At 31.6% G+C, this 14,180-nt stretch overlaps 1 protein-coding gene across 1 annotated transcript; it reads right to left on the bottom strand.

Annotated features, from left to right (window-relative positions):
* Nucleotides 1-415: 415 nt before the first annotated feature.
* On the bottom strand, nucleotides 416-3,067 carry LOC145074486 (Thioredoxin superfamily protein). Its single transcript, XM_079020855.1, has 9 exons — nucleotides 2,703-3,067; nucleotides 2,523-2,588; nucleotides 2,055-2,135; nucleotides 1,935-1,988; nucleotides 1,618-1,686; nucleotides 1,204-1,266; nucleotides 921-1,003; nucleotides 706-771; nucleotides 416-605 (listed from the first exon to the last, which is right to left on the bottom strand). Exons 1-9 carry the CDS (start codon nucleotides 2,952-2,954, stop codon nucleotides 563-565), a joined length of 777 nt encoding a protein of 258 aa, XP_078876981.1. The 5' UTR covers nucleotides 2,955-3,067; the 3' UTR covers nucleotides 416-562.
* Between the last annotated feature and the right edge of the window lie 11,113 nt (nucleotides 3,068-14,180).

Genomic DNA, 14,180 nt, shown 5'->3' with positions numbered 1-14,180 from the left:
TTTCATCCACCACCGACTTGGAACCGGGGTAGGTATAGCTTTTCAAAGCTCCTGAAAGAAGTAAAAAAGTGTAAACGCCTTTTGTGTTGTCCCGCAACAAACATAGAAGAGATAAATAAGTACATAAATAATCCATAGAGAAAAGAATGTGACATCCAAATTTGAACCAGAAATCTCACCACCTTACTATTGACACAACTCACATCTATAGTTATAATATTGCCACATGAACCATTTAACCCGAGTTCATGCTAAATATGTTGTAACCAAGACTATAAGCTGTTCTTAACGAAGATTTTGATCAAATATGATTGAAAACACCTTTCTCTAAAAAGTATGCCCATCAATGACATTTTTTTCGATCTATCTTTGCTTTTGTTCCCAAAATATCCTTCATTCGAAAACAGCAAGAAGATGGGTGTGGAGGTCTATACCATTAAGTACGTAATAACATATACATATGTTTTGAACATCTGAATACACATCTAGTTACATAACAAAATTTGAAACCGTACACCTTATAAATAATAAGTCGATGAGGAAGCATGAACCGCATTTCCATTTATACTTTTCCCGCAGGATGCCACTTTATGCTACATCCAACACTTTCAACAAATAAAGAAAACACAAATACTTTTGTTAGACTACAAATATTAAATTTTTATAATTTACCAGCTTAAAAGAAAAATCAAAAGAATAAGGTACCTCGGTTTCTGATTTGGTGGTATCGGTTGACCACTAAGAACACGGTCAATTGCCAAGCTCAAGTCCCTAGCACACAGTATTATTTATTTTAATTAAAAACATCAGTAACACCATCTTCGATGATGACAATGAAAAGGGCATTCATGTCTTTTTGTATGAACAAAAAAAATATGTAATTTTTGTTTTATTGAGATGTAAGGAGAAGTAGAACAAACCTCCCTGTGACAGGAACATTGTTGCTTGGCCGGGAGTCATCAAACTGACCATGATATACTAGTTCAAAGGGTCGACGGCCATCCTGTAATGAAATGACACATTTAAAATGTTAATCAACCTACAGTTTTATTTTCTATAAAGAAGATACTTTTTATTATAATCTCATTTTAGTTTAATAAATTTTTGTTATGTTTAATATTTTATTTTTTATAAATCAAAAATTCATTAACTATAATTAAAGAATAGATAAGTATGGATATAAAAGTGCTGAGGGAGATGTACCTTTTTAAATAAGTAAAACTCCGGGGTGCAAACAGCGCCATAGTCTCTTGCAACATCTTGTGTCTGCCAAGATTATATAAAAATATATTGTTTGATCTGTTAGACATGACATGACCTGACTAGACCAAACAGGACAAAATACAAGTCGTACTATGGTTGGTGTATATGGGACTCACACCGTTGTCAATGAGACAAAAATACAACTTTTTGTCCCGTCCAAAAAGGTGGGACAGGGACTTGTTCAGAAAAAAACGTGAATGTCCTCAAGATCCTGATTATCAAAAATAGAAGTAAAAAGCTTGTCTAATCCTATCCTGTCCAATAAATAGACTTTTAAAGAATCATATTTTGTTTTTGAAAAGAAATGTATTCAAAACGTGGAGTTGGAGTGCATAGAGGCTGAGAGAAGCTTACACGATCATAAAGGTATGGGAATGAATAATTAAAAAGTCTCGCATCCTCTGCCATGAAAATTGGTCCATCCTACAAAATTTTCAAATCAATGGTATAGATTCATAGAAATCATAAAATAGTGAAATTGTACTCTTTTGTATTTTAACATTTTCCAAAATCGGGTAACTCGGAAAATGGTTCTTTTAAATGGTAAAAGAATATAAAAATTAATCACTAGATAAAATAGTTAGGTGACTTCTGTATTTTTCTTAGTATTGATAATTTGATATTAAGAAGTAACATAACATTATTAGAAATACTTTTAAGTTGAATCGAACCTGTGGATGAGTAATTTCGGAGTTTGATGATATTGCAACTACTCCGAGTCCTTTCTGTAGCATAGCAGAAAACAATGATTAATCACAAGTGACAAGAAAATAGATAAGCTAGCAGCCCACCTTTGTATAGAAGTCTGTAAGCTTCGCAATGTCCTTTTTCAAGTGCTTAACAAATGGACAATGATTGCAAATGAACATAACCTGCCAAACACATCATTTATTTTAAAGTTTTCAACTAATAATCAAATATATAAATCACCACTTTATAAGACAAAAGCCACCCACATAAAAGTTAACCCATTTGCTCACATAACTTTGGACTGAAATAAACAAGCTTGTACGACTATTGTGGATGAAAAAATTGACAAGGCTATTTACGTCTTTTGAGAGATCTTCCTTGTTCTTATCTTTTTGGGTAAAGCATACCAAATTACCAACCACAGTAAACAAATAATCTCCAGTTATCATAAAGTTTCTACGTATCCATTCTAATCCTAATCATCCATGAAATTGTTTTGCATCATAGAAATTGCGATTTATAAATTATAACATTCCGAAAAACGAATTCCTCGTAAAAGCTGCGTTTACCAGTAATGCCGGATAAGATTCGAAGTCCTCTAATGTCCACATATTCCCTGTGAGCGGCTCCTCCAGCTGAACAAGTTTATCAAGTAAATGGAAAAAAGTTTACCAAAATCGAGCATGAAATTTTGATGATTAAGGCATCTAATACTCGTATGAGTGGATTAAGAAATTACAAGATAATACCTCAAAATTAGGAGCTCTGGAACCAAGAGAAACGCCCTTAGATTCGGTTCTCGCGGCACGAACAATAAGTTTTCTTGCTGCGGTCACATTCTTCCATCGCCGCCCACAGCGATACACCAGCTCCGGGGAGAGAGATAAAAGGGAGAAGGACTTCCTCCCAGATGTCGTTGCTAATGTACGCCCTAACCTCCCCACTGTTGAGCAAGGCAACAGTAAAGCATTTAATGTGGTGCCGGAAGTAGCAGACGCCATGGTTGTCCTTTCGTCTGAACTTGGACGGTCGTTCCCGTTTATCGGATCGGTTACAAAATTGTCAAATGTTAAACACCCTTTATGAATTCATGTGACACTCAAAAAAGAAAAATAATTACTTGAAAGGGTGTAAGAATTTGTTATTTTGTATATACTATGTACTTCTAATTGAATTTAACGTTTTGTTTAATATAGTTGTACATTGTGCCTTACTAATTGTACCTTTAGCTAAGTAATTTTCCTCAACGAAGGTTACATTTTAGTTATATTTAGAGTTTAGTTAATGATTTTTTTCTTAATATATATTATACAAATACTAATATATATTTGTTCTCAAAATACCATTGCTACTTGATGGGTATTTGAACCTCAAACATGACTCCTGCAACGGAATAAAATAACTCTTGAATCACACAACAAGAACAAACAATAAAAATGATAGATTTGAAGTTCAAACTAGACATATAGTTTGAATCTTCACTAAAAACAAACCAAAACTTATTGGTTTTGAGTTCAAGATCAAAATCAAAAGGCACGTCCCAACCAAGATCGGATTTGAATCGTAGGCAACAATTCGAAAGAACATAAGTTCAAAGTTTTATATATTCAATCAATGACTTACAAATGACTACCTTAAGACAACTATGCCAATCAATGACTTTATTAAAAACATTAAAGATTTATTTAAAAAAAAAAAATGACTTGAACCATGGTTGTTCAGCTTTCGAGGTGTGACCCTTTCCTAAGGCGACTTTTGGACTTCCGACCTCACATTTGCATCCTAACTCACCCGACTACCTATCACAACGAAACCTCTCGCAACCAAGCTTCTTTTCGCATCCAATCATACCCTTCATATCCAAGCTTCCGTTCACACTCAATCCTACGTTCACATTCCAGCCACCATGCGTTCACATTCAACTATTATTCGCAACGAATGACATTGCAATTAAGTGAAAACGATTGTGATCGGTTGGCAATCGATCGCATCCCGCCGTAGTGAATCGCAACCATCAACACTGAAACTCAGTTCGCAACTCTCAATAGTCCAAAATGGATCGCATTTAGTAGAGAAAACTGGATCGCCTTCCATATACAGATCAAACCTGAAGTGACTTTCACATCCACATCCCAGTTTCTGTGACAACCCGAAACTTTGTCTGTTTCTGTCATGCGATTTCCGTTAATAAAGTTCCGAACTCATTCCGTCAAAATTTCGGTTTAATAAAATAATCCAGTTATATTTAATTAAACTATTTACGAGTCGGAACAAAAAATCGCGCGGAAACCCGAATATCTCAAGAAAACTACATTTTCGGTCTAAATGGGATTACGACCGTAAACTAGTTTACGACCGTAAACTTGTTTACGGTCAGTGGAAAGTGGACCCCTCACCTCACCCCTATAAATACGATGCCTCCACCTTCATTAGAATATTTCTGGCCAAAAACTCTCTCTCCCCCTCTCTCTCTCTAGACCTCGACCGTAAAACACTCAAAACGCCTTCAAACTTCGGAGAGCATCGAGAAAACCACGTTTGGAGTCTTTTGGAACGTTTGGAATCACTTAGCTCATCGAAATCAGCATCCAAACCCCATATTCCGAGTTTACGGTCCAGCCTTCAAAGACCGTAAACTCAGTTCTTGAGTTTACGGCCGTAAACTCGACAAACTGCAGAAATCGTAAACTCGTGTTCTAAGGCCGTAAACTCACCTTCAGAATCTGTAAATCCGTGTTTTAAGGTTGTCAACTCATTCCTTCGATTCAAGCAAGTCTCGGTAACATTCCTCAACCAAATTCAAGTGTTTCCGACACCTTATTTATCGAAATCGCTAATTTAGATACATATACGTAATTATTTGATAATAGGATTTCGTTAACTTGTGCTCAAAATATATTATTTTGTTTAAGATAACCATATTTCAACATGCTTTTGACACGAAAAACAGCTTTACCAAACGATTAAGAAATCAACTCGTAGAAACAGTTTATTTAAAACTAGAACAAGGAACTTATGAAGCATATAGTAAAATGTGTTATTTTATAAAGGATTCATGCAAATCATAAATAGGATTTTCGGTGTTATTACGTGTAAATTTGTTAGGCTATGTTTGAGACACGTCCTTGGTAACACTCACCACATTAAACAGAGTGGAGGACTAGCCCTCGTGACCAGAATCTCTTGTAGGGAGAGCATGACTGTTGTGTATAGATCTATACGAGACTGACAATCCCGCACCTCATTGCTAGCTACAGTTGGACCAGCAGGTCTGCAGGTGACAAAGTCATTTAGGATATTGGCCGTTGCGGGTCATGTCCAGTCAGTTATGGTTACGAAACTCACAACCTAGATAACAGGAATTTACTTTGTAATAATGAATCAAATGAACTAACCTCAAAGTAACAATCATTAGATTACTGGAGGGTATTAATAATACCTTCAGGACTTAGTTCATCACGGTTTCTTTTAATTAGCTTTTAAGACTAATATATCGTTGGGTGTAAGCAGGGTCTTTAAAAGAAAACTGCTTTTAAATATATATACACGAGTATGGTAGATACTTGCAAACCTCAGTTTAAAACGGATAATCAACCAACCACCTTTAGGGAAAATATAGGATTTTCCCGGGATAAACCGGCTATTCAAAACAGATTGTTTTTCAATCAACGGATATTCATATTCATTTCACGACACATTGGACTGTACACGTTCTGTACGAACCTAGAAGTCATGAAATGAATGGGTTTTCAAACGCACTTTTCATAAGAAAATATAGGATTTTCTTGAAGAACACTTTTCAAAAGGATTCAAAGAAAACTTTTTCTACCAAAACTAAATGCTTATGAACTCACCAGCTTTATGCTGACTTTCAAAACTGCTTGTATTCTCAGGAAATTAGTTGACAGGTACTTCCAGGAGTTCGGAGAAGTCGAAGCGTTAGTGTCGTGAATTTCTATTTTACCTTTGATAAGAACAAAAATATGTATTAAACAATGTAAACCTTTTTCACATATGTATTCAATGTATGGTTGTGTTTACTATGCCTGCTGTTATTCATTGGTTGTGATGTTATGCATGACGTCACCTCCGCCCCGGAACGTTTCCGCCATCGGTTTCGGGGTGTGACAGTTTCGCATCAGACCCTCCCTCTTCAAAAGGAATTGACCTCAATTCTAGAAGGCCTTTATAATTTCTGGGAAATTTGATCTTGAAAGCACATTCAGCATGAACCAACTGCACATCTCAATTTGTTTGTGGTTTGTCCACTAGCCTTCTCAACAAAGTGATAACCATAATTTAGTCCCGCGCCCCCCTTTTTTTTCTCCATAAAGCATTCCAAATATACTTTAAGAATTTAGAATCATGAACTAAAACAATCGCCTTGGGAACTCTATTCAAACGCACCATCTTCAAAAATATCTTGAACCAAAAGAAATTCTCTTTCAAGATTTCCAAAGGCTTCGTTATACCAAAGTTGTGAGCTAAACCACTAGCATGTGTTTCTTGCCTCAATAACTTCCGAACGACTTGTTTTGGAACACAAAGTTTGTTTCCATGGCTAAGAAATGAAAGATCTAGTATGCTAGAATCACATTAAAGTGATACTGCTAATTAACATATAATACTAATGGGTCACACTAACAACAACTTGATATAATTGATTATTTTATTAAAATTTAATTTTAATAAATATTCAATAAACTCTTATAATTAAATTGGAAATTATTTATTTCTAGGAAATAATAATTTTCATTAGCAAGTAACATTACATATAATTCATATGGTATGAATTAATAAATCATGCACAAAATTTTGGACTAGATAAATTCTTTTGTCTTTTACCAAAAAGTTAAAGTTAATATTTTATACATTCGGTTTATAAAATATAAAGCTTTTATCTTCTTCCTATTATTATTTTTATAAAATAAGAGTCAAAAGACAAGAGTATGACTTTCATGTTAATTTATTCAAAAGTAATAGGTATGGGAGAAAGCATAAGGGACAAGTTTGTCTAAAGGGATTAATGGTTAAGGACCTTTAGATTAAGTCTTCATGTTATTAGCTTAGAGGCTTTCATATTGAGTGTCCTTGTTTACATGCAGATTTCGAAATTCCTATGCTCTCCCTCATTTTCTCTTGTTTTGTTAAGAACACTTGAATATTAATTTATACTCTCTTGAAGTTCATACTTTGGTTATAAACTTCAAGCTTAAGAGTTATATGAGTTTTACAAGACTAGCATCTTAAATCAAGTTGGTAACTTGTTGGTTTCTCAAAGGTTCCACATTCTCAATCAACTTGCAAGCCTCCCAAGAGAACCCAAAGAACAACAAAGGTTGTTATTTCTTCATCCTTTCTATGATTGGTGTTTTAATCTTTCTATAACTTGCAAGAAGATCCTTGGTGGGTATAAAATGTTTATGTTATTTCAAAAATTAAAGTCTTCCGTTTGCCATATTTTTCTAATTTATGAAAGTAATATTGAACTAAAACCCAACAATTGGTATCAGAGACACCTTGCAAGTTTGGTTAGATTTTTTGATTTTTGGAAATCTTAGTTTTTGGAAAATATGGATAATTTGTTTTTCTATAAAAATAAGTTTGTACACATTTTCTATGACAAATTTATATTTGTTATTTTATGTGACAAAAGTTACATGCATCTTTTGTCATTTAAAGTTGTCTTAGTAAAGCAAAGGTTGGTTTGTATGTATGTTGATGTATATTATGCACATAAACTAACCAATGACCATTATGATTGTTGTGTTGTTGTGTTTGTTATTTTTATTATAAAAATGGTTGTAATAATTTATTTATTTATACGGTATGTAATAATTAAATAGATTAGCTTTTCTTGTTTATTTTTGTAAAGTAATAGATTAGTTTTTAGAAATAATTTATTTGTACAAAGGTGTCACAAGAAATGAAGTTGAAGCCATTTTTTGAAGACAAAAAGGCAATTTTTGAGTTCATCATGTGCTGGGCAGAAAGATGACACTTTCTGAAAAGTGTCATGAATGCTACACATGTGCTAAACAGAAAAATGACACTTTCTGAAAAGTGTCATAAACATAGCAGATTTTTCCTTAAAGAAGCTCCTCAAATCTTTTGCAAGCAATGGGTGTTCACTCAAGTGGGACTTCTACAACAACATTACAAGAAGATTTTTGGTCCCTTTAAATGTCTCTTTAGGAATGGACTTGACATTTTTTGTCTCACACAAAATATGTTATTAGTCGATTATGTTTATGCATATATCTTTTTATATATGTTTGTGTTGTTTAATTTATGCAATTATTCAGTGTGGTTGATAAATTAAGTTTTTCACATGCTAAAATAATTTTGGACAAAATAAACGTTACATGGAGTTTGGATTTTCAAAATTGGACATAAGATGTAGCAAGTTATTATTTTAAAAATAAAAGTCGGTTTTATAAAATCGTTAATAACGACAAATTTTGAAATACTCCATTATAAGTTTTAAAATGGTGATTTTTGTTATTTATACAAACTCCAAATATATAATTAATAAAATGAAGTTTTATTAAAGATATAAAAGGTTCAAATGCACTCAAACTTAATACCGATTATTAAAATTGAATTGCATCAAAGTATAAAACTAGCTTTTTATATAGAACCTTTAAAAAGTAATTTTCTTTTGAAAGTGGATACCATGGTTTATTATATGCATGTAATAAACATGATATCATATGTTTTTAAACTAGAATTATAAAACATATAAATACCATTTTTACAAACCTCAAATCTATGCAATCCTTTTGTAGAACACTCGCACATCTCTTGTATGCATTAGTGGGATAAAGGATACCTAACTGCTTAGTGTTATCTTTTAATGGCCGGGGTATCTTTGCGATTTTTATTACCAAGTTATAGGACGATTACACAAGTTTTTCAATTTGGATGATTTGATCGGAAATCTTTTGTGATAATTGATACCTAAGCAAGAGAGTTATAAGGCATATATGGGATCAAACATGTCTAATTAAATTTGTTATTAGAGATCCCATAAATCTAGGAATTATATAGCAAGATATAATTGATAATCGATATTTACCGGGTTGAATTCAAATGGATGGGATAAAGGATACCTAACCATTTATTTGTTTTGCAACTTGGATCCTAGACTTTGATAAATAATGTTTTGGAAACTAAAAGGGTGTTAATTATTGAAGATTAAATATTGAAAATACTAAATGAATTTTGTTAAAATTTTGTAGTTAAATAATCCATTCTCATTAACATGAATTGTCATTTTATTTAATGACTTAATGAATCAATAACATTCAATAGATATAACTTCAATGAATGGGTTCATGTCTTAAGAGACAGTCTCATGAGAGATATGAAATTGTATACACTTAAAGGTCCTAGTCCTAAACTATTTGCTTTGAGCAATAAACCTAAACATGATACCTAGTAAAGGTATCACTATGATGCTAAAGATGCTTCTAACATCAAGCTAGTAATAGTTATTCATGACTTCTAGGAAGTCTTGGATAATTTAAACATATATTTGATGATATAACAAGTCAAGCAATATTCCAATAAATATTGTGATATTTTATTTAAAGCTAGTTTAAACATTGGAATAATGCAAGGCTAAAAGAATCACCTTGTGTGATCTAGGAGGCCCATGGTTTATGGACTGAACACCTTTAAGCCCAAGAAATCTACTAAAGCCCACATAGATGGATCTGGTTTCTTTTGTGAAGAAATTGGACACTAGAAGAGGATTACTCCTCTTATTTGGAAAGAAAGGTTGGAAGAGACTAGTACTTCTAGTATCTACCAGATAGAACTCATACTTTTCATATAACACTTTTGTACTTGGTACTTAAATGTTAATATAATATTTGTAAATGGCTTGCATATATTTATTGAAGAGTAACCAGCTGAGTACAACCAAGTTGGAACTACATTCTCGGAGTTTGGTTTATTATTTATGCTTAAAACATAAAGTACTTGTAATGTAAAACAATATTTGTTTTGGAACAATGTATGTTTTAATTTAGCATGTCTAAATTTATGTCTTAGTTATTTTATTCAAATGTTTGATCATTTACTTAACCGTTTGTCATAACGATAATATTCATATTCTGCAATGATTAACTTCTATTTATGAGACTATATCTCTTAATAGAATTGTAAAGTTAATATCAACATTTTATAAATAAAATGAAGTTCCATATGCAAACACTTTTGACTTAAACTTGTTTTAAATCAAGCTCGTCTTTGACATTGTTATCTTCATTATATAAATGGCAATCACATATTCCAACTTCAAGAAAAGGATATTTGAAGGCAAATAATGTAGTTTATTTGATATATGTGAACCTTATTTATATGTAAATGATTCCTAATGATATTTTCACTAAAGTGTAGAGAAAATAATTAAAGAACTATACACTTTGGTGTATGATGTCCTTTCTAATGAATGTCTGAGATTAAACACAAGATACCAAATCAACTTTATTAATAACTATAGTAGGTTTAATTATATTTTATGTGGTAAAGCATAATTGTGAAAACTTTGTTGAAGGTTTCAAAATTTGAGATGCTAACCGGTAAGAACCATCTAAGGCCTTAACAATAATAAAGGCTGAATTAAATCTTGCTTTGTACGATTAACTTTCTAATCAGTAGAAATATCCACCTTTAATATTTTTAGGGATAATACTTCAATCACTATTAATTGTATCTTGAATACAAATAACAACTAATAATTAGATTAAACACTTTATAATATTTAATATGGAAGGGATCCATCCTCATCTTACTTAATGTTTTGTGGATTTGAGGTCGATGTTGGACTAAAGCTTCTAAACCCAAAATCTACTAAATACATATTTGTATAATACTCTAAATGTAGCTTAGATTGTTATATGCAAACCCATCAGGAATAAGTTCTTTTATTCTTGTGAAATCTAAGTTAATAGAAAGCAAGCTTCTAATAACAAAGCAAGTGGGAGGTACATGGAACTTGAAGCAGCTCAAGAACCATAACCTTATGTAGTAATAGTTGGCACTAGTTTTAACAAGGATTGTTAAACTTGAATAATAGTTATTCACAAACACAAATTGTTCGTATTAATGGTAGAAATCATCTATGACTTGGGAAATATGGAATCTTTCATTGATGATCTTTTATTGATGGTTTCTGGAAAATCCATCAAATACCAAGATGCTATGTCAGATCTCAAATCTGATAAATGACCTAGAGTCATGAACATGAGATGTAATCCATGTATGATAATCAAGTGTGGTCTTGATTGAACATTCTCTCTATAGCAAGGCTAGAAGGAGTAAGTTATTCTTCTAAAAAGAATACTTTGCATGGATAATCATACACATTTAAAGCAAGAACTGTAGTAAAAGAATTTTCTCATACTCATGTCATTAACTATGGTCCTCGTCATATTCATGACATTGACTGTGATCAAACCTTTTTCACAAGTAGTTATGATTAGATCAATAAGGATATTATTTACTATAAATTCATATTTTTATTATGAGTTATAGTAAATAGATTTCAAGAAAGCCCGATTTTGTTAATAGACATCTACTAGAAGATATATGTATATATATATATATATATATATATATATATATATATATATATATATTAGCCTAGAGGTTTTCTTAATCTATATTATCCTAATAAAATGTGTAGAGCTTGAGATCCACTTGTGGATATGAAGAAAATATCTAAATGTTATAATCATCATTTTATATAAAACCATAAGGCATGTTTTTATATAAAACTGAATAGAACATGAGTGTTTACTAGGAACTAGTGGGGGCATAGTGAAATTCCTATTCTTTTATGAATTAGACATACTTAATCATTTGAAATCACATTCTGACTAAGGAATGTCGTTTTCACCTTGACTCGGAAAGTGTTTCTAAAATGAAAGACTTAGGAAGGAGATGATACATTCTTGGAATGTAAAATCTATAAAGGATAGGTAAATGAACGTAAAAAGTTTCATGTCCTTATACATATATTGGAAATATATTGAAAGGGATCAACACATAATATTCTTTTTGAGAATTCTTGGCATTGTCATATGACACCATTTTGAAGTAGCCTCAAAAGTACATAACTCATAGGTCTGAACTAGATGAAATGATTTATATTACATTTGCTTGGCAAATGAATTCATCATTCACACCATATTATGCATAGGACATGGTATTTGACATGTTGTAAGCATGTCATAGGATACTAATTGAATACATGGTTAAGTCACTGGATGACTAAGAGAGAATTTTAAGAGAACTTTAGAATAACTAAGAGAATGTATATGAGACAATCAGTTTAGAAAGGATCTTTATGGAAAGAGCTACATAAGATGTTAATTTCTAAACAATATATATATATATATATATATATATATATATATATATATATATATATATAATTATGAATTATAATTGGATTTTTGACTTTATTATGGTATGAAGGGTAAGTCTTGTTGGAATGAGGTCCAAGCAAAACATAATGACACAATCTACTACAAAATAAGAATACACTACTTTAGAAGTTGAATTCAATAATGATTGGATGAATGAGATCATTGAAAACTATGTTGATTTCTACCATTCAAGGATCACATAGAAATCATTTTGACTTCGAGAGTATAATTAATCAAGTTAAGAGACTTTATGTGACGAAAGAACACCAATCATATTCTCCAAGATATTTAACTATATTTAGAGTAAAGTTAAGTATGGAGATGATAGTATTCATAGAATTCACGCAAATTAAATTTTGTTAAATCCATTAACAAAGTCATTCTTTTGAGCTAAGTATGAATGGTCATACTTCAGCTACAAGACTTTATTATTCTAGAAATGAGTTTTTTATTTGGATTTAGTATTTTGATAGGAACATTATAACAAAAACTATTAGATAATGTTATGATATATTGGGATATAGTCATCACATTAATACTTGTTGTGTTCTATATTAACATGTTTAATCCATGAATAGTGCTATTATTCTAAAAGTTCATAATCGGTTATAATTGTGGGAGAAATTATAAAGTAAGACTAATATGAATTTGATTGGTTGAATCTCACTGGATGAAAGTAGGCAAATGGTTGTAACCAAGTTTCATAGGTACTTGTCAGAGAACTAGTATTGAACTTACCTGCATCAAGGTAATCTCATGGATCGCTATCATGAATGATACTTGATTAAAAGGTATTATCTTTGTATCCTTAACACTTGAGATACATAGTGGGACTTAAGTGTAGGGAGTACTATGCTTTGATATGGTTAAATGTCATTCCTTACCCGGGCAGTTATAAAATCCATTTTCAAGTATGGTGTGAACTATGCAAGAGGCTTATGTAGTCAAGATGGGATTTGTTCCTCTTATGTGTTAAGAGTTAGAAATCTAAGGTGCCTTACCAAAAGTTGAACAACTAGTGAGATTGATCGCGATCCGTATCTGATGTTTAACAAGATGTCTGTAGCAAAGGGATAACTGATAAACTTACCTTATACACCAATTGTAGCCTTCAACTTCTGGGAATTGGGCATTGATAGAATGGCATAAAGTCATATGTTGATGGGGGCAGTGAAATGTTGCTAGACATTCACCACTGTCTATATCAGTCTAATATGAATATTGTACAAGTGGTAGATTGAAAGATCCAATATGCTCAAGAATCATATTAAATTGATATTGCTAATTAACATATGATACTAATGAGTCACACTAACAACAACTTGATATAACTGATTATTTATTAGAAATTGATTTTAATAAATATTCAATAAACTCTTAGAATTAAATTGGAAATTATTTATTTCTAGGAAATTTTAATTTTCATTACCAAGTAACATAGTATATAATTCATATGGTATGAATTAATAAGTCATGCACAACATTTTGGACTAGATAAATTCTTTTGTCTTTTACCAAATAGTTAAAGTTTATATTTTATAAACTTGGTGTATAAAATATAAAGCTTTTGTCTTCTTCATTTTATTATTTATATAGAATAAGAGTCAAAAGACAAGAGTATGAGTTTCATGTTAATTTATTCAAAAGTAAGAGGTATGGGAGAAAGCATAGGGGACAAGATTGTCTAAAGGGATTAATGGTTAAGGACATTTAGATTGTCACACCCCAAAACCGAGAACGACAGAATACGTTCTGGGGTGGAGGACGTCATATACGGTATCATAACAA

This window comes from Lactuca serriola, chromosome 9 (genome assembly GCF_051521515.1).
Source record: "Lactuca serriola cultivar US96UC23 chromosome 9, Lser_US96UC23_V15, whole genome shotgun sequence".
In the NCBI taxonomy this organism is placed as follows: domain Eukaryota; kingdom Viridiplantae; phylum Streptophyta; class Magnoliopsida; order Asterales; family Asteraceae; genus Lactuca; species Lactuca serriola.
Note: the sequence above shows the minus strand (reverse complement) of the source record. Positions and strands in the feature narration are given on the sequence as shown.